Source organism: Chiloscyllium plagiosum, chromosome 21 (assembly GCF_004010195.1).
Source record: "Chiloscyllium plagiosum isolate BGI_BamShark_2017 chromosome 21, ASM401019v2, whole genome shotgun sequence".
Classification (NCBI taxonomy): Eukaryota; Metazoa; Chordata; class Chondrichthyes; order Orectolobiformes; family Hemiscylliidae; genus Chiloscyllium; species Chiloscyllium plagiosum.
The window spans coordinates 37,133,611-37,153,525 of record NC_057730.1 but is presented as its reverse complement, the minus strand read 5'-3'; the positions used below and the strand labels follow the sequence as shown (position 1 = coordinate 37,153,525).

The 19,915-nt window shown below is 40.2% G+C and overlaps 1 protein-coding gene across 4 annotated transcripts in view; it reads right to left on the bottom strand.

Annotated features, from left to right (window-relative positions):
• ints1 (integrator complex subunit 1) overlaps nucleotides 1-19,869 on the bottom strand; it is a 120,893-nt gene extending 101,024 nt beyond the window's left edge. Inside the window, exons 1-8 of one of the 4 annotated variants that reach the window (XM_043711842.1) lie at nucleotides 19,813-19,869; nucleotides 18,753-18,858; nucleotides 16,617-16,898; nucleotides 12,442-12,638; nucleotides 11,247-11,384; nucleotides 2,773-2,932; nucleotides 2,335-2,443; nucleotides 1,201-1,387 (exon numbers count right to left, since the gene is read on the bottom strand). In XM_043711842.1, coding sequence (XP_043567777.1) covers nucleotides 1,201-1,387; nucleotides 2,335-2,443; nucleotides 2,773-2,932; nucleotides 11,247-11,384; nucleotides 12,442-12,638; nucleotides 16,617-16,898; nucleotides 18,753-18,807 — 1,128 coding nt within the window. In that variant the 5' untranslated portion in view covers nucleotides 18,808-18,858; nucleotides 19,813-19,869. Of the gene's footprint in view, nucleotides 1-1,200; nucleotides 1,388-2,334; nucleotides 2,444-2,772; nucleotides 2,933-11,246; nucleotides 11,385-12,441; nucleotides 12,639-16,616; nucleotides 16,899-18,752; nucleotides 18,859-19,364; nucleotides 19,746-19,812 lie in introns of those variants that run through there. The other 3 variants (XM_043711841.1, XM_043711839.1, XM_043711840.1) reach the window with 3 other exon arrangements.
• Nucleotides 19,870-19,915: the final 46 nt, after the last annotated feature.

Genomic DNA, 19,915 nt, shown 5'->3' with positions numbered 1-19,915 from the left:
ATCTAGATGAGTATATGAAGAGGAAGGGTTTAATCGGGATTTGGGTCAAATGGGACTAGATTTATTTAGAACGTCTGGTCAGCATAGATGAGTTGGTCCGAACGGTCTAGTTCCATGCTGCACATTTCTGTGACCCTATGACTTTGTTCATTCTTCAACATTGGAGAGATCAATACCCGCCTTTAAATACCACCTCTCGTGTGAAAAAATCTTAAATCAGACAAAATGTGATACCAAGGCACATCAGTAAAGATCAAGACAGTTGAGGAAAAGCTTAGTCAAAAGATTTAAGGAGATCCTTAAAGGGAGGACAGAATGCCAGAGGTATTTGGAGAAGGAATTTCAAACTTTGGGGCCTATACAGCTGAAGGTGTGGTCACCAATAGTGTTTGGGTAAAGTCAAGAATTTATAGAATAGCTGAACTGGAGGAGTGCAGCTATCTCAGACAGTTGTATAGCTAGAGGACATACAGAAATAGGGAGGGCTGATGCCAGAGAGGGACTTGAAAACAAGGATGGATAGTTTAAATTTGAGCCCTTTAAGATTATCTCATTTTCTCTTCATTGAGTTCTTTGATGACTGCATCTTTTGCTCAATGTGAGCCGGTAGATTGAACACCAGGTTGTTGAAGTTTCAAAGCAACTTCCTCAGCTCATATTTAATGTTATCATCAGCAATGCAGCAGGTTTACTGTAGTACTGGTCTTATAATTTATTGTCGAGCTGTCTCAGCTTGAACAAGTTGTTGACACTTATGAATAATTATTTTGCATTGCTTCAGAGTTGCTCTTAAACAATTTTTGTATTTCATATAATCTGGTCAATAGGGTTAATTATCTGAAGATTCAAAGGATTTCCATGTGAAATTCCAGACCATTCTTGATTCATTTCCTAGTATACAATTTGCAACTACAATACAAGCTTACACCTATTATGGAGTCTTGGAGACACAAACACTACATTAAGAATCGCGAGAGGGAAAAGGAAAAAATGGTTTGAAATTTGGTTAAACATAGTCAATGTTTCCTTCACAACATTACCTCACTGAAAAAGCTGAGGTCTAATAGTATGGCGTTTTAGGACATAAATATATCCTCCTACTCTTAGCTGCTATGTTCATTAAAACAAGTGCCTTTATCCTATTCCAGATGAAAGTGTAACTCACAACTTTGAGTTCTGTTTCACACAATGCTTTCCCACCTTTGGGTTCTGCAGCCACATCTCCAGCCGTTGAACAGTCATTAAACGGACTTCTTTATAGCCACAGGTGGTAGTGAGTAGTCGCAGCAGGTTCCGTGAGACGTTATCCATGGGCTGGCGGCGGTTGAGCTGATCGCGAAGCATGTCAATAACGTAATCCTCCACACTCTCAGCTAAGTCCTCATACCTATAGGGAAAGAATCAGAAAAAAGAACATTTCTAACTCAAGCTTGTTGTACTAGAGATAGAGAAGAAGAAACAGCAAGCAAGAGGAATAGGTAGGTGATTTGCAGCAACATTGGAAGACAGCTAAATGTATGAACCCTTGTTTCACGTGAACAGGAATTGAGCTGGTCAAGTCGGTCTTTCTATGCTTTGCAAAAGCTTTTACCTATAGAAAGGAGTACCAAAGCCTCCAGGCCTGTAGTTATCAGAGAAGGAAAAAGGTCATAAGAGCAGATGTTCTCCCAAAATGCCAGTTAGCGCCAGGTTATTTGACTTATTCCATCACCATGAAGCAGCAGCAACTAATTAGAAGCAGAGAGAATCACAGAATGTGATTCCCTTTAGCAACTGGAAAAAGAAGAATCTCAGGAGTCCAATGAAATAAAAACAGAATCTAATGTGTAATGATTATGAAAATGGATTTTGAGCATATAAAAGATTTCTCACACAGCTGAATAATTAATTCTCTAAACCCAGGCTCTCAAAGCATTCAACACATCTTGAAAAACTGAAAACTGGAGACAGCCATAAACATCAGATCATTTTCATTGCTTGATTCTCATTCTTGGTTAGCATGGTCACATTCAAGAAGTTTAAAATGGCAACCCCCTAGGTCCCAACCTGCAGTTCATCATATTTTTGTGGGTTTGCATGTGGCAAAACAACCGTTACAGAATAATTTTGTTGTTTACACATGCCTCTTACGTTAGGGAATAGCACCATTTGCTGCTCAAAGTGCCTTTCTGACACACTACCTAATAACACTGAATATCAGCAAATCTCTTCAGATGTTAAACTTTAACACATTTCAGAACCTCAGGCTTCAGACCCTTCTCCTACATGGTCATCTTCTTCACCTGCTGCCTATTCCTTTCCATAACTACTGTAAAGTAAAAGAAATGCACTTACCTGGGCATCACCTGGCCTGACTCTACATCTGGACTGAGTTTCTCTTCTGCAATAAGCAGCTCAGTCTGATTATCATCATCATCTGGTGTGGAAGGATGTGGACTCCCACCTATAGGACAGTCAGTATAATAAGAGTGGTTACCACAACACACTCACAACTTAGAGACAATAAATATAAAATCATTGCTAATAATTCCAATTAGCAATTCTCCAGAAAAATTCTTTACCAAGAGAGAGGTTAGAATATGAAACACAGTATCACAATGCATTGAGGAGTTGCATAACATAGACATTTTAGGGGAAGTTAAATGAGACGTAAATGAATTCTGTGGACCAGGTGCATATTTCCTACTTTCACTTGATTCCAGTTTTTCTTATTTCTACTACATAGTGTTTAGAATCCCACAATTTAATGCCTGTGACCCCTATGGTTCTCACCTGCACTGAGGTCACCACCAATCTTGCCGCCATCTGCCTGCAGCAGCATGCTTTTGGGAGGCATCTTTGTACCGAAAGCAGTCTGAATATTCTCAACAAATGTCTTACATTGTGGACTGTCCACCCAGATACGTTCCCCAAGTGAGTCCTCAATATAAACCTGAAAAAAAACGAAAAGGAAGCAGCAAATGTTGAACGATTAGTTCCAATGTTGTAACAACAGAAGATAAACAATTGCAGTTCAGTACCATTTGCAGTGGTTATGTTTCTGGATTAGTAATCCAGAGACCTGACTTAATGTAGAGACACAATGCAAACCCCAGAAGTTTGGATAGTTGAATACAATTAATTAAATAAATGTGTATTAAAATGTTAGTCTGAGTAACAGTGACAACAAAGTTACTGACTGTCATAAATGAAAACAAAACCCATCTGGTTCACCAAGTCCTCATGGAAGGAAATTGCCATTCTCATCCAGTCTGATCACAATCATGCAGCTGACTCTTTGCAGACCCCAAAATAGCCTAGCAAGCCATTCAGTTGTATCAATCATTTATTTTAGGTAGGGACCCATATACCATAATATCTTTGGTTAACAAATATTTATTCTAAATTTAATGACTGGTCATTCACAATTTTCCACTTCCTGAACAAAGTTCCCAACAAGTGTATCCTAAGTTATACTGATGAAGGAGTTAGCTCAAATCTTAGGACTATATTCACAATTCTAAACGCCCTAACCAGCAGAAAGTGTTTCTTTTTATCTACCCTGTCTGGTTCCCTAATACGTTGAAAATTTTAATCGAAACACCTATTCAACTCTAAATTCCAGGATTTCAAGCTTGGTTTGTGCAATCCCTCCTCATGATTTAAAAATCGTAGGCCAGTTATCATACGCTGTACTTCCTTCAAGTCCAATTATCATGCCTGAAACCGCTCATAGCACTCCAAGTACTGTTTAACCAGGGCTTTGTACAGCTAAAGCCCGTTATTTTAGTTTCTTAAAGACTAGTATTTTATTAATCTATCCATTTTTTTTCTGCTTTTTGTGACGTTTTAATGATCTAGGTATTTGAACTTACAAGTGCCTTGTGCCTCACCGTTTATAGATTTGAGAAAGTACTGTTTTATCCATTCTAGATCCAAAGGTGGGCAATCTTGCCACCTTAGGGCCTAGTCAAGTTAAGTGCGATAGCCTTTAGTAAGGTGCTATTGTTATTACCTGACTGCATCGTGTACTAATAAGTTAGCTTCAATGAAGAATTAGTTCTGAAAAGCAAAACGTAGCTCATGAAAGAAAAATAATTTGACCCCTGCCATGTCAGTAGCTAATTCTATTAATAGGATGCTAAATACCTAGGAGCTAAAACTAACAAGACAAACAGATGTTGTGAACTAATTAAGTTAATAAGAGAGTAATCAAATCAGGGTTCTGGTGGCACTGTGGTAATATTCCTACCTGTGAACAAGGAGGCCCAGGTTGAAGTGCCACCTACTTTGGAGATGTGATTTAACATTGCTGGACAGGTCGATTAGGAAACGCCTACAATGGTAGTGTCTTTATCTCTAAGCCAGAAGGCCCAGGCTCAGATCCCACCTGTTCTAGAGGTGTGTCATAACATCTGAACAGGTTGAGTGAGTATTCAAATGTGTATTAAAGGGAGTCAGCCAGGTAGTGACTGAGTTTTATTCTGGTGTACAGATTAAAATGAATCTCTAACTAGAATGAGTATCCTTGGACTTTGTTTAAGAGTATAGAAATAAAATGAATAACACTGGTTACAGAGACTGGATGAATCAAAATGTAAAATTTCAGGGTATGATCAGCCAGCCCTACTTACTGAAAGGGAACTTTTTTCATTTATTCATGGGACATGGGTGTCACTGGCTGGTTCAGCATTTATTGCCCATTCATAGTTGTCATTGAGAGGGTGGTCGGTGAGCTGCCTTCTTAAATCATTGTAGTCCATGACCAGTACAAAAGTGAAGTTACTATCTGGACCCAGGTTATAACTTTACTAAAAAAGCAACCATGGCTTTGTTGGTGAACATGTTATTATAAAATATTCTGAAGGACAGAATATACCTGCACTTGGAGACACACAAGTTAATCATAGATAGTCAGCATGATTTGTGAAGGGGAGGTTGTGTTTGACAAGCGTGATGAATTTTTTTTTGAGGAAGTAAACAGAGATGTTGTTGAGGGTAATGCATTTAATGTTAACAACTTGGACTTTGGCAAGGTAATGTTCCTCTCAGCAGACGGATCAAGAAAGTAAGATTCTATGGGATCCAAGGGGAAGTGATACCGGAGCCAATGTTGGCTGAGAGGCAGGAAGCAGAAAGCGACAGTAGACAGATTCTTCTATGACTAGAATTTCCAGTAAAGCTCCACAGGGCTTGGTCTTGGGCCCCTTGCTGTTTCTGCTGTACATTAATTATTTGGACTTCAATGTAGAAGGTACGTGGATGACACAAACATTGGTAGGGTGGCAAATAGTGAGGAGGACAGCTGTAAACTGCAGAAGGATGTCAATGAACTGGTCAGACTGAGAAAACAGTGGCAAATTAATTCAAGGTGAAAATGTGTAAGGTAATGGGAAGGGCTAACAAGGAAGGCATTATATTATAGAAGGCCAGACCCTGGCAAGTATTGAAGACCAGAAGGACCTTGGCGTGCATTTCCACAGATTCCTGAGTTAGCAAGGCAGGTAGATAAAGTGGTTAAGAAGGCATATAGAATACTTGCATTTATCAGATGAAGCACAGAATACACGACCAGGCGGTTTATACTGGAACTGCTAAAAAAAAGTGTTGGTTTGGCCACAACTTGAGTACTGCATGCAATTGTGATCACTACATTATAGGAAGAATGTGGTTGTACGAGACAGGATCTAATAGAATGTTGTTTGGGTTGGAAGGTCTGAATTAGAAGGGAGGATTGGATAGGATGGAATTGTCCTCCTTGACACAACAAAGATTGAGAGGGGACCTGATAAACGTGAATAAGAATGTGAGGATCACAGATCAAGTAGATTGAAAGGCATCTTTTTTCCATTAGTAGAAAGGTTGATTATAGATGGCATAGATTTAATGTGAGAGATGAAAGGCCAAGAGGGAAGCTGAAAAGAACTTTTTATCCATCTAGATCTCTCTATCCAAAGATTTGTTTGATTCAGAGACTCTCTAACATTTAAACAGCATTTGAACATTCAGTTGTGCTTCCAAAACTGCCAGGTCTATGGATCAAGATCTGGAAAATGGGATTAGTTAGATATTTGTTGACTGATGTGGACATAATGGGCTGAATGGCCTCCTCTGTACTGCAAATGGCTGGGTGTCTAACTTTCACTACCATACAAAAGCAGGATAAGGGCAAAGCTTTGTGTTAAAATAATTGGAATTTGCTGAAATGGAAAGGGATGAAGGTTTGGATAAAGTATTAAATTTTTTGGATAAAATTTATCAAAAAATGATTTACTGACTGCTTATGAAGCATTGTCAGATTTTGCCAAATTTAATAAAAATGAAGATAATTCCAAGTACATAATAGAATTCACTCAAAGCACACGCATGACAGCAGAAATTCCATTTGTAAATTCTCCAATCTGTGCTGGCAACTAAGTTATTAGATTGTGCAAAGTATCATGTATGAACCAACTTCTAGAATTGATGAGAATTACATTTGTAAAGAAACACTTCTTTTATACATATATGGGACGCATGGGACTGGTTAGTTCAGCAGTTAATGCCCAACTCCCATGAAGGTGGTAGCGAGCTGCCCCTTGAACCACCACTATCCATGCACCACAGGCAAACCCACAATGTCGTCAAGGAAGGACTTCCAGGATTTTGACCCAACAACAGTGAAGTAACAGTGGTGTATTTCAAGTCAGGAGGGTGAGTGAATTGGAGAAGAACTTGCATGTGATGGTGTTCCCATTTATCTGTTGTCCTTGTCCTTCTAGATGGAAGTGGTTGAGGATTTTGAATGTTTGTCTAAGGATCTTTGGCAAATTTATGCAATGCTTCTTGTAGGTCATACACACTGTTGCTACTAAACGTTGATGGTGGAGGGAGTAAATGTTGTGGATCTTCGCCAATTAAGCAGACTGCTTTCCCTTGGATGATGTCAAATGTTTTGAACGTTGTTAGACCTGCATTCATCCATGCAAGTGAGGAGTATTCCCAGCTTCTGACCTGCTCTAGTAGCCTCTGTATTTATATGGCAAGTCCAGTTGAGATTCTGGTCGATAGCAACTCCCAGGATGTTGATAGTGAGCAATTCAATAATGGCAACACCATTGAATGTCAATGGATGGTGGTCATATTATCCCTTATTGGAAATGCTCATTGCCTGGCATTTGTGTGTCGAGAAATTGCAACTTTTCAGCCCAAGCCTAGATATGTCCAGGTCTTGTCGCATTTCGGCATAAACTGTTTTGGTATCTGAGGAGTTGTGAATGGTGCTGAAATTTTTGTGGTCATTGGTAAACATCTCCACTTCTAACTTTATGATGGAGGAAAAGTCATTGGTGAAGCAGCTGAAGATGGTTAGGCTTAGGACACTACCCTGAGGAACTTAGCAGAGATGTCCTGGAGGTGAAATAACTGACCTCCAACAATCGACATCCAACAACCAAAACCATTTTTCTACGTGCCAGGTATGATTCCAACCAGCGGAGAGCTTTCCTCTGATTCTCATTGATTCCAGTTTTGCAAGGGCTCCTTGATGCCACACTTAGTCAAACACAGCCTCAATGTCAAGGTATGTTACTCTCCCCTCATGTTTGGAATTCAGCTCTTTTGTCCATGTTTGAACTAAGGTTGTAATGAGGCCAGGAGCTGAGTGGCCCTGGCAGAACCCAAACTGGGCATGACTGAGCAGGCACTGCTTGATAGCACTGTTGATGGGACCTTCCTCACTTTGCTGATGATCAAGAGTAGACTGTGGGGTGGTAATTGGATGAGTTGGATTTGTCCTTTTTGTGCAGAGGAAATATCTGGACAATTTTCCACATCATTGGGTAAATGCCAGTGTCATAGCTGCTTACTGGAACATAATATCGAAAGCATTAAAAAATTCCTTAAAGAACATTCCTTTTTAGCAGAACCTGAGGTGTAACAGGCTATACAACAAATTGAGGACACAATGTGTAAAGACTGGCAAGACCATCTAGATACAGGTTGCAGGGAACCTCATGAAAGGAAAATGGTAATTAAAAGAAATGGAAGACAAAAATGCTTGAAGCAATTTTGAGAAGTGAAGAGAATTTAGCATTTACAGCAGGAGAATAGTCATTTTTCAACTGTGATTCAAGGGCCTTTACATCTTGCACAAACCCAAGTGGCACAATAGAGTATTTGAAACTCAACATTAAATGGAAGATTCTGACTTAGAAGAAAGAGATATCGATCAAAAGATCACAAGAAGTTTCAATCCAGTGACAAATGTCTTGGTTACAGAATCTTAGGTTTTAAAGAAATGCTACTGATATCAGGAAGCAGAAATTTAGGAGACAGATGACAATTTTAATAAAGGACGTAGGAATAAAGGCTGAGGAACATAGTAAGCTTATAGAAGAGAAATGTGATAGATTTGAAGTTTGTAAGAAATAGTAAAGGATACAGTCATGGGCTACAGTAAGTTTGTCTTTGGTGAGAGATTTCAAAAAGTCAGCGGCTCTGGAATAAACCTTCTGGTTTTCACAATTCATAGGTTTGACTACCAGTCTTTGTCAGTTGACAGTAACACATGGCAAAGATAAACAAATAGTGGATGAGTTGGAGGAAGAGGTACTTATAAATGAATTTAGAGACGTATACAAATATGAACATAACAGTTATGAATACAACATCAGCACATCGTGTTAGCAATGAGGTGTATGAAAGAACAAATGTAGTAAGAGATGAAATGGTTCATAATATTTTGGCAAATTAGTTAAACTACAAGTTATTGGTTTCACTGGCATAGACTGGCGATGCTAAGAATTCACTGTAGATAGTAGGAGGCTACAGTTCATATCAGTTTGTTTTTGGTAGACATTTGGTATCATAAACCATCTCAAACCAGAGAGATATGGTTTATAATAAGACAGGGGCTTAAAGAATAGAGAGATCCAGGGAAGGTATTACAAAGATGGAAAATTGATGATTGCACATCATGAGGATCAGACTTTTTGGGTACATGTTTCAAAGTTGCTTGGTATGGATTACAAACTAGCAGAGTCTAAAGTTATAGAAAATGAACGAAAACAAATACTTTTCATATCCAAATATTATACAACTATGAGAATCAATTGTTTGCAATGAACAGTTTGTCTGAGGGACAGATCAGTTTTGAACATCAAATCGAGACCATTGATTCCTGAGGTATATTAAGATGGTGGGGAATGGCAACAGCAAAACCAAAGTAAGAATAATCAACAGACAGAGAGCTGATTTCAAAGGGGCAAGAATGGAGCTGGGCTGGATACAGCCAAACAAATTGGTGAGAAAACTTCAAATAAGCAATGGGCTATCTTCAAGGAAGATATCTTTCAGGTTCGTGAACATATATTCCCTCAGAAGGGAACAAATCTAGAGCTCTCCAGATGAAAAAGAAAATAGAAATTAAAGAAGGCAAGTTTGTTTATGACAGGTGTATGGTAGTAGAAAGCATAACTGAGAAACAAGAGGAATGCAGACAGTTCAGAGGGGAAGTGAAAAAGCACATTTGAGAAATTATGAGAAAAGACTGACAGCCAATATAACAGGGAATCCCATTTATATATATAGCAAAGGAGTGGTGGAAGAATGAATATGGCCAATTAGGAACTAAATGATGATTTACACATGGGAGTGGAGAGCATATTTGAGGGGTTAAAGGAATACGTTGCATCTGTCTCTACTCATTAAGTAGAAGCTGCTCAAGCCATAGTAACAGGTGTGGAAACTGCCACTAGACAAGTTCAAAATTCTAAGGAAGTAGTCTTGGATAGACCCTTGATATGGAAACTTTCAGGCATATTTACAATGCCTGTAGATGACATTTTGTGGGGTGACAGTTGGGAATTTGGAAGCATTGTCATTATTGGACTTAAAGCACATTATAAATTTGGAAGTCAGGCTTCAGGAGCTTTTAAATATATAGCATTGGATATTAGACAGATCAAGATAAGAACAACTCTAAATCAACAGTCTACTCAGAACGTTAATAGGATCGTGATAGATTAGACTAGATCACACAAAAGAAGTCTCTACAACTGAGGACAAAGTATACCCAGGTAAAGACGTTTAACTGGACAATTAAACAGGTATGCAAACAAACTGGACTGGATGTGTGCTATGATGTATTAGAATGAAGCAACACATTGAAATATGATACTGTCAGAGAAGTGCTGAAGCCAAATAAGACATTAAACAAGTCAAGTTCAGAAATAGTGTATACTCAGACCTCGCAAGTATAAAAGAGATCTTAGAAAGAAATGTACTTTCAAGAATAAAATGGGTTACTGCAAATCATCAGCTATTGGATTGCATTGCAACAAGAAATGTTTGTTCAAAAAACTGTTGGGTGCACTCAAACAGGAGCACTGTTCTAACAATTATGGTATGTTGTAACGAATTGAGAGAACAAATAAATATTCATGTTGTAGTCTTACAGAATTGTTGTTTTCAAGTAGGGGTGGAGTATAGCATTTAGAGATTTATAATAATGCAATATGATGCACTATCATTCTATACATTATCTTATGAATAGGTGTGTATTAAGAGAGAGGAATCTATTAGCATCCAATTCTGTTAATAGAATGTTAAATATCTAGAAGTTAAAGGTAAAAGAAAGCAAACAGGTGTTGAAATCCAATTAGTTAATTGTATTCAAATATTAGTGAGTTTAGAGAAGATTTGTAGCTCAGATTGAGGTTTTGGATGTAGGTTTGCTCGCTGAGCTTGAAGGTTCATTTCCAAACGTTTCGTCACCCTACTAGCTAACATCTTGAGAGGGCCTCAGGCGAAGCACTGCTGAAAATTACTGCTTTCTATTTATATGTTTGGGTTTCTTTAGTTTGGTGATGTCATTTCCTGTGATGAAGTCACTTCCTGTTCCTTTTCTCAGGGGGTGTTAGACCCCCATCTACCACCCCCTGAGAAAAGAAACAGGAAGTGACTTCACCACAGGAAATGACATCACCAACCAAAAGAAACCCAAACATATAAATAGAAAGCAGGAATGTTCAGCATTGCTTCACCAGAGGCCCACTGAAGATGTTGCCTAGTAGGGTGATGAAATGCCTGGAAATGAACCTTCAAGCTCAGCGTGTATTCAGATGTGATAAAGCAGAATCAGCCAATGATGGTTGGGTTTTATGGTATGTGTTTGGATGAGATAAAACTCTCAGAGAAAGTGTACACTTTGTCGGAACACATTTAACTTCAATGTATAACATGCCCAACATCATTGCCAATGTAAAATTCACTGTTTTTAGCCATACCTTGACAAAGATTTCAGGCCAGTTCTCATCCTCCTCATAGGCTGCCATGAGAAGATTACACGCAAGCACAGACACCAAACTATTTCCTTTGGCTTTGAAATTAATGGAGGCATCACGTCGAAGCAGACTGCACAATGCCTAATGCAAACAGGGACATTAAGTAGCACGTTATCACAGATAATGCCGCTTCTCCTTCCAACTTTCTTTTTATGCCTCCACTTTTCTGAAGAAGGAATGAGCTTGAGGATCTAATAAAGTGGCATAAAATTTAGACAGACACAGGCCCTTCAGTTCAATAGGTCTATGCAGTTGTTTATGCTCAAGAGCTTCCTCTCACCCTACCTTATTATACTTAGCCACCAGATATTCTCCTTCTCTCATGAAGTTAACTATTTTCCCTAAAAGCATCGACCCTTATATTGAAAACAATCCAGGATGACTCTCTGGTCCAAAGCACCCACCAATATACGCCATACAAATCAGGAAATTGCCAGATTTGATTTACCATGTGCTTATAGCCAGATCTTCAGTGTGAGCATTTCCCTGTGCCATAACATGAAATGCACCTTGTCAAAAAAGAGAACTAGATAATTTCAGTCCGGATCAAATTTTTCCTCCTTAATCAAAATGGTAGAACCAAACCATATGGCCTGCACTCATGAAAAGGTTCAATTCAAAACCAATCTACAGAACCAATAATTTGGCAAATTAGTAGTCACCTTATTGAAAAAGTTCCCTAGAGAAATGCTTGAGCATTTGTTATTAATTCAAATGCAAATTATATTTCCTTTAAGGAAATAATGTATTTTTGGGGTACAGTATACAAATATTTGTAACATAACATGTGAAATGTGTAGCATGTTTAGGAGGAACATGTAAATTTAAAATTGATGATTCCCAAAGCTCTCCACCAATGGAGTTTTCTCACCTCTTACATAAACTGCTGGAAGTTGCTTGCTATAACTATTATTAAAAATCAACAATTATTACTGTATCAGTTAACCATCAGGATGGCTGAATGTGAACTAGGGGGCTTTTGTGTTGCAGTAGTAGTGTCCTTATTTCTGAGCCAGGAGGCCCAGGTTCAAATTACACCTGCTCCACAATTGTGGAATAACTTCCCTAAACAGGTTAATTAGTAAATAGCTGAATGTGAACTAGGTGGAGGTTCCTCTCTCCACTTGCAACACCTTACCTCAATTACGCCCTCTGTTGCAAAGATGTTGGGTTTGATTTTGGCCAAGTACATAAGACTCAGAAATAGTGTAGTGTCTGGCTTCACTCGGTTGAGTTTCATCTGTTTAACTGCTCCACACAGCAGTCCCTCAATGCAATCATCATTTCCTTCCAACTCTGCCGCCTCTATTTCATCCAGTAACGACGCTGGGGGAACTGCAGTAAAGAAAAATCAAATCACTCACTCTTCTGATACAAACAGTCTTTGAAAAATCTAGAATCAAACCTCATGACAAAAGATGGATGTCTTTCATTCATATTTGGAAGATATGCAGCCCAGGCTAGCTCAAAGGTTAAGCCAGTCTACTGAACAGGGAAATCATTGCTCAAATTCTGCAATTAATATCAGAATCTGTAATTCTTTAGTGTGAATACTGCTGTTCTCATGGGCACCCAGCATAAGATATACAGCGATCAAAAATAAAACTTGTCCCACAACGGACTTTAAGTTTATAAATTATGAAACTGAGTAGATAAATCGCAAGTGACTCAAACAGTAAATCATAATGTTTACTGTAGATTTATTCATCTGAATGGATCACTACATTGCAATCTCAAACTTTCTCAACTCGTCTCCATTTCCTGTTCCCCATTATTCTTTCCCCATCCTTATTCTTTTAGCAGCCTATGCTAACTTTAGGCCCTCTCTTCCTTTTTTATTTTTTTAAAGATGTTCTTGCCGTTCACCTTAACATTACTTGCAAGTTTATTCTCAAACTTTATTTTCTACCTCTTTTTTGGTATCTTTTGTTGGTATTTAAAACTTTTCCAATCCTGTACCTTTGCACGAATTATAGAATTCCTACAGTGTGGAAATAGGACATTTGGCCCAAGTCCACACTGACTCTCCAAAGAGTAACCCACCCAGACTCATTCCCCTATTACTCTACATTTTACCCCTAGCTAATGCACTCAACCTATACATCCCTGAACTCTTTGGACAATTTAACGTGGCCAATTCACCTGACCTGCACATCTTTGGACTGTGGAAGGAAACCGAAGCACCCGGAGGAAATCCACATAGACACGAGGAGAACACGCAAACTCCACACAGACAGTCACCTGAGGCTGGAACCGAACCCAGGTGCTGTGAGGCAACAGTGCTAACCACTGAGCCACTGTGCCGCCCTCTCTTATGTGATCTCTTTTATTCCAGTAGTATGTTAGAGACAAGGGGATGTACACAAAGCTATTCTGATGAACAGTTCCATGTCTGAAAAGGATCACGACATTACATACGTTGTGTGTGTTTACAAGGTTTCTTGTGAAGTTGAGGATCTCCGTACTGCACTACGATGCGTTGAAACTAATTTTTAATTTCTTGTCAATTACCTCCTTGTAATTTTTCACTCTGTTACCTATTAGAATCTAATTGGAAATATATGTGAGACAGGTGTTTCCAAAACAGGATCAAAGGACTCCTGCTCCCTCTGTTGTGGGACCTCTCCACTTTATGATTTTTATAAATAACTTGGATGAGCAAGTGGAAGGGTGGGTTAGTAAGTTTGCCGATGACACGAAGGTTGGTGGAGTGGTGGATAGCGTGGAGGGCTGTTGTAGGTTGCAAGATGCAGAACTGGGCTGATAAGCGGCAGATGGAGTTGGCCCGAGAAAAGTGTAAAGTAATTCATTTTGGAAGGTCAACTTTGAATACAGGGTTAAAGGCAGGATTCTTGGCAGTGTGGAGGAACAGCGGGATCTTGGGGTCCATGTCCATAGATCCATCAAAGTTGCCAACCAAGTTGATAGGTTTGTTAAGAAGGCATATGGTACGTTGGTTTTCATTAGTACGAGGATTGAGTTTAAGAGCTGCAACGGTATGCTGGAGCTGCATAAAGCCCTGGTTAGACCACACTTGAAATATTGTGTTTAGTTCTGGTTGCCTCATTATAGGAAAGATGTGGAAGTTTTAGAGAGGGTGCAGTGGATATTTACCAGGATGCTGCCTGAACTGGAGGGCATGTTCGATGAAGAAAGGTTGGGGGAGCTAAGGCTTTTCTCATTGGAGTGATGAAGGGTGACAGGTGACTTAATAGAGTTTTACGAGATGATGAGAGGCATAGATAGAGTGGATAGCCAGAGACATTTTCCCAGGGTGGAAATGGCTATCACGAGGGGGCACAATTTTAAGGTGACTGGAGGAAGGGCGATGTCAGACGTAGGTTCTTTACACAGAGACTGGTGACAGGATGGAATGCATTGCAAGAGGTGGTAGTAGGGTCACAGATACATTAGGGACATTTAAGTGACTCTTGGATAGGCACATGGATGATCGTACAATGAAGGGTATGTCGGTTAGTTTGATCTTAGCATGGGATAAAAGGTCGGCACAACATCAAGGGCCAAAGGGCCAGTACTGTGGTGTACTGTTATATATTCTATGTACATTTTTACATGTGCAGGAAGAGATATTTAGAGCACTCCTTTTTGGGATTGGTCTTAATCAAGGGTCAGGGATCTTGATCAGCTGCAAATGAGAGTCCTGATGGCAGTGTTGCATGTCTAGTGCAAGGGTTAAGGACATCTCCTCAAGACTGAAGAGGAATTTTGAGAAGGACAGGAGAGATCCAGTCACTATTGTCCACACTGGTATCACCAACATTGGTGGGTGTAGGAAGGATATTTGACTGAAAGTTTTGAACACTTAGGAGTGAATAATTACTTCAAATAAAGATTGTCCAAGGTAATAATCACTAGATTGCTGCCTGATTCATGGACAAATCAGCATAGAGTAATTCAAATCAAGAACCTATCTGCATAGCTCAGATTGGTGTGAGTGGAATGAGCAGAGTAGAATGCTGTTTGTCTTTCCAAACACTCCCTGTCCTGTTAATAGTCTTCAAATGCAGGTCTCCAAAATGCCCCTCTTGGGACAGTGCCACGTAGAGCATTCATCAAACATACAATACTTCAAACAACAAACAGTCAAGTGGAGATGGAGATAAAACTATATCAGTGCTCAATGTTCAGAGTTTTTGCTTAACAAAGTAAGGTATTTCTATTATTTGCAAAAAATTATACAGCTAAAAATAAACAGGGTTTTAAATTGCAGAATTTTTGGTATCGCCATCCTATTCAAAAACAATAGAGAGCTTGGCTTTAATCAAATTAAGGCAGTGTTTATAACCAAAATTGTCTAGAAACTATGTTAATCAGGCTCAGGAAACTAACTGGGCTCCGTTGTCCCCTCTTTCACTGACTTCCCAAATAACCTCGTTGTCTCCCAGGGTGAGCACGTACACTTGGATTTGCACGACTCAACGTTTTTCTTTTATTCATTATATTCTTAAAATGTAGTGCTGAGAATCTGTAACAATACTGATGTTGAGGCCAAACCAACATTTTAAAAAAAGATTCATCATAATATCCCTGCTTTGGTGTCTACATCTCTATGTCCATATCCCTTTATCACCACGTTATGGGCAGCACGGAGGCACAGTGGTTGACACTGCTGCCTCACAGCACCAGAGACCTGGGTTCAATTCCTGCCTCAGGCAACTGTCTGTGTGGAGTTTGCACATTCTCCCCATGTCTGTGTGGGTTTCCTCTGGGTGCTCCGGTTTCCTCCCACAGCCCAGACATGTGCAGGTCAGGTGAATTGGCCATGCTAAATTGCCTGTAGTGTTAGGTGAAGGGGTAAATGTAGGGGAATCAGTCTGGGTGGGTTGCTCTTTGGAGGGTCGGTGTGGACTTGTTGGGCTGAAGGGCCTGTTTCCACACTGTAAGTAATCTAATCTAATCTAATCATCTATTTCCCCTGCTATTTTCACAGATTTCTGCACATATACTCCAAGTAGGTCTGATCCTGCATCTCCTTTAAAAGCTTACTTTATAGTTCTTTTCCTCATTTGCCCCAGCAAAATCTATTATTTCACATTTCACGACACAAACATTTAATCTGTTGCTCATCTGTCCATATTCTCTTGAATTCTATGACTGTTATTCTTATACCAATTACAAGTGCTTTTTTTTTAAATTTTGGGAAGTAATGACTCAGAGTTACAAAACATGCAATGAATTTGATGTCAACACAGTGAAAATGCTCCGAAAAGCAAGAGTGTGCTATTCTTAATCTCAGGTATTAGATCATGCAGCAAGGTGCGCATCACTCAATACCCTGCAGCCAACACTTGCCTTCAATTGGTACAACAGATGGCTCTTTAATAGAAGGCGATATGGCCCGTTTCTCTGCGACTGCAGCCTCTGCCAGGCGTCCAAGCGCACTCAATGGTGGAGTGGAAGAGATCTTCGGGCGTTTTGAGAGGCCAGACGCGGAGGCCATGGCCGACGAGCCCTCACGTTTCCTATCAGACTGTAATCCTGTCTGCGCTGGCTTCAGCAGTGTTCCTGACGCCTTGGCATCGGAAGCCTGGTTCTTCGAACCCAGCGCTATAAAGTCCCCAGGGGGCGGATGTCCTAACATAAATTTTAAAAATACAAGAGAAACAGAGACAGGTGGTGTTACATATGGAAAGCGATTGCAGAGTGGTCTTTCCATCTATTAACCTTAAAGTGAATTCCAGTAAGGCTAATCTCTTAAAATTTAAATTTGAACATCAAAAATGATAACAGAGATCACATACATGTTAATGATGTTTTTACTAAATTTAGAGGAGTTTTCCTGCTATGTTGTCCTTTCAACCAGCCTAGGAAAACAGATGGAATATCTCATCTTTCTGCAAAATCTCTCAAAAGTGAAACTGATCATTTTTTTTAAGGGAAGGGCATTCAGGGCTACAGAACAAAGGCTGGGAGATGGAATTAAGACCAGCCACAAACTATATGAATGGCAATACAGGTTCAAGTAGCTGAATAGCCTCCTCTTGTACCAATCTTCAGGGTACAATTCCAAAGGAAGTCATAGAGATGTACAGTGGAGATAAGGATTAGGAATGATCAGCCATGATCATATTGAATGGCGGTGCAGGCTCAAAGGGCAGAATGGCCTACTCCTGCACCTATTGTCTATTGTAACACCAAATATTCATACATCCATGGCATTAATGCTGCCCTATCTCTCACCACAGTTCATTGTAAAGTTTGAAAACTGGCCCTCTCAAAATCCCTGTTCAAGTTTTAAGGGAATTGAATTGAATTTATTGTCACATTACCAAGGCAGAGTGAAAAGCTTTGCCTTGGGAACAATGCAGGCAGATCACAGAGTTAAATAACATTGATAATAATAGGTAAACAGCGGCAAAACAAAAACACAGGTACAGGCAAATGCTAAGAATTTGAGAGTCCATTCAGTATTATAACAACAGTAGGGTAGAAACTGTTTCAAAACCTGCTGGTGCATGTGTTCAGGCTTCTGTACCTTCTCCCCATAGTCGAGGTTGTAGAAAAATATTGCCAGGATGGCATGGATCTTTGAGAATGCTGGCGGCCTTTCCTTGACAGTGGGCCTGGTAGATGGATTCTATAGATGGGAGGTTGGCCTTTGTGATCATCCGGACTGAGTTCACCACTGTCTGTAACCATCTCCAATCTTGAATGGTACAGTTGCCATACCAGGTAGTGATACATACAGACAGAATGCTCTTTATGGTGCACCTATAAAAGTTGGCAAGGGTATTCACCATCATGCCAACGTTTCTCAGCTGCCTGAGGAAGACGACACGTTGTTGGGCCTTTGTAACCAGTGCACCCGCATGAAGAGTCCAAGAATGCTTGTTGTTGATGACCACTGCCAGGAGCTTGACACTCTCCACTCATTCCACCTCTGTGCTGTTGATGTGTAACATCCTGCCGAAAGTCAATAATGAGTTCCTTGGTTTTGCTGGCATTGAGAGCTAGGTTGTTCTCAGTGCACCATTTTTCCAGGTCTTCCACATCCCGTCTGTAGACTGTTTCGCCGCCATCTGAGATTCGGCCAACTATGGTGGTGCCATCAGCGAACTTGTAAATGGTATTAGTCTGATATTTGGCGATGCAGTCATGGGTATGCAGTGAGTACAGTAAGGGGCTGAGTACACACCCCTGGGGGGCTCCAGTGTTGAGTGTTCGTAAGGATGAAATATTGTCCCCCAATCTTCACTGTTTGTGGCTTGTGCGTCAGGAAACTGAGGATCCAGTTGCAGAGAGTGGGGCTTAGTCCGAGATCACTAAGTTTAGTAATTAGGGATTAATTATGGGAAAGATAAAAGTGAAAATGACTATTACCTGACTATTACCTGCTTCCAGACAGTTCTTTTCGAATTTGATAATAGTTGCACTAAAGAGCAAACGTTTGGCAAAAGAAAATAAATCTACATAAGATGCCTCACTCACCACTAGGTTTGGCACTGCTGGGGCGCCGGATTGCCACTGCCTTTGCCCGGTTCATCCTGGTAAACTATACACTTTGCCTTCCCTTGTTTTTATGAATGCGTGCAGCCTGTCAACAAATACAAATGGACAAAGACAATAAAAAGGAAAAAATAAATCCACAGGTGCTGGAAAACGTGAAGTAAAATGATAAGGTTTCAACAATCCATTCACATCTGGAAAAGGTGATCCTTGTTTTGGGTGTGAGCCTTTTGACTGAATTATGGACCTACCGTCAAAAATACTAATATCCTGATTGATCAAGTTATTTAAAACAAACTTGGTACTGAAAGTGGAAGTTAGTTGCATTGTCAAACAAGTTTTAAATTTACTTTAAAAAGCCTTTCACTATGTACATGCTAGATTCGTAGCCCATGAAGTACGCCAGATTGGAGCACACATTTGAGGCTCAATGACAGTCCTGACGTTTCTAAATGGGTATGTCGTGGGTGCAAACCCCACTCCAGGTTAAAAAGGAACATTAAAGCCCAGGGGGGCACACAATTACTGGTTTGAGAGAGTGCTACACGATTAGAAATGGTACATTTTAAGTGAGATATTCAATTAAAGCCTCACCTAACCCCTCAGGTGGATAAGCAGAAGCCCACAGTGACTTGTACAAAGGACAGGGGTTTTCCCTCGTCTGCTGGCTCTGGGCAACTAATTTATGGAAGTGCACATCAGTATCAGTGTCACAGTGCTCTTTGTGGGATCGTGCTGAACTCAAATTGCCTGCAAGGTTCCCACATCATGACAGTGTCTACACGTCTTTGGCTACAACACGCCTTAAGGATGTGAAAGGCGCTATGTAAATGTTGGTCAGTCTTTTCAACCGAATTAAAGGGCCAGTTAACGCTCACAAGGCAAATGGTGGCCTCCGTGCAGTGACCGATAGGCAATCAGTCTCCCCAAGGCCCGGCTGCCCCTCTACCTTCCCGGGGTCAATGCCTGCCTTCCTTCCTTCCTCCCTCCCTCCCTATCCCGGTGCCGCGCCAAACTCTTCCTCTCCCACAGACACACACACATTCTCAGGGAAACAGTTCCACCCGGAGCGGCTTCTCCGCGGACCGGAAGTGGTGGTACGTTGGTCCCCGCCCACGCCAACTGCCTTTCAAGGTAATTCCGTT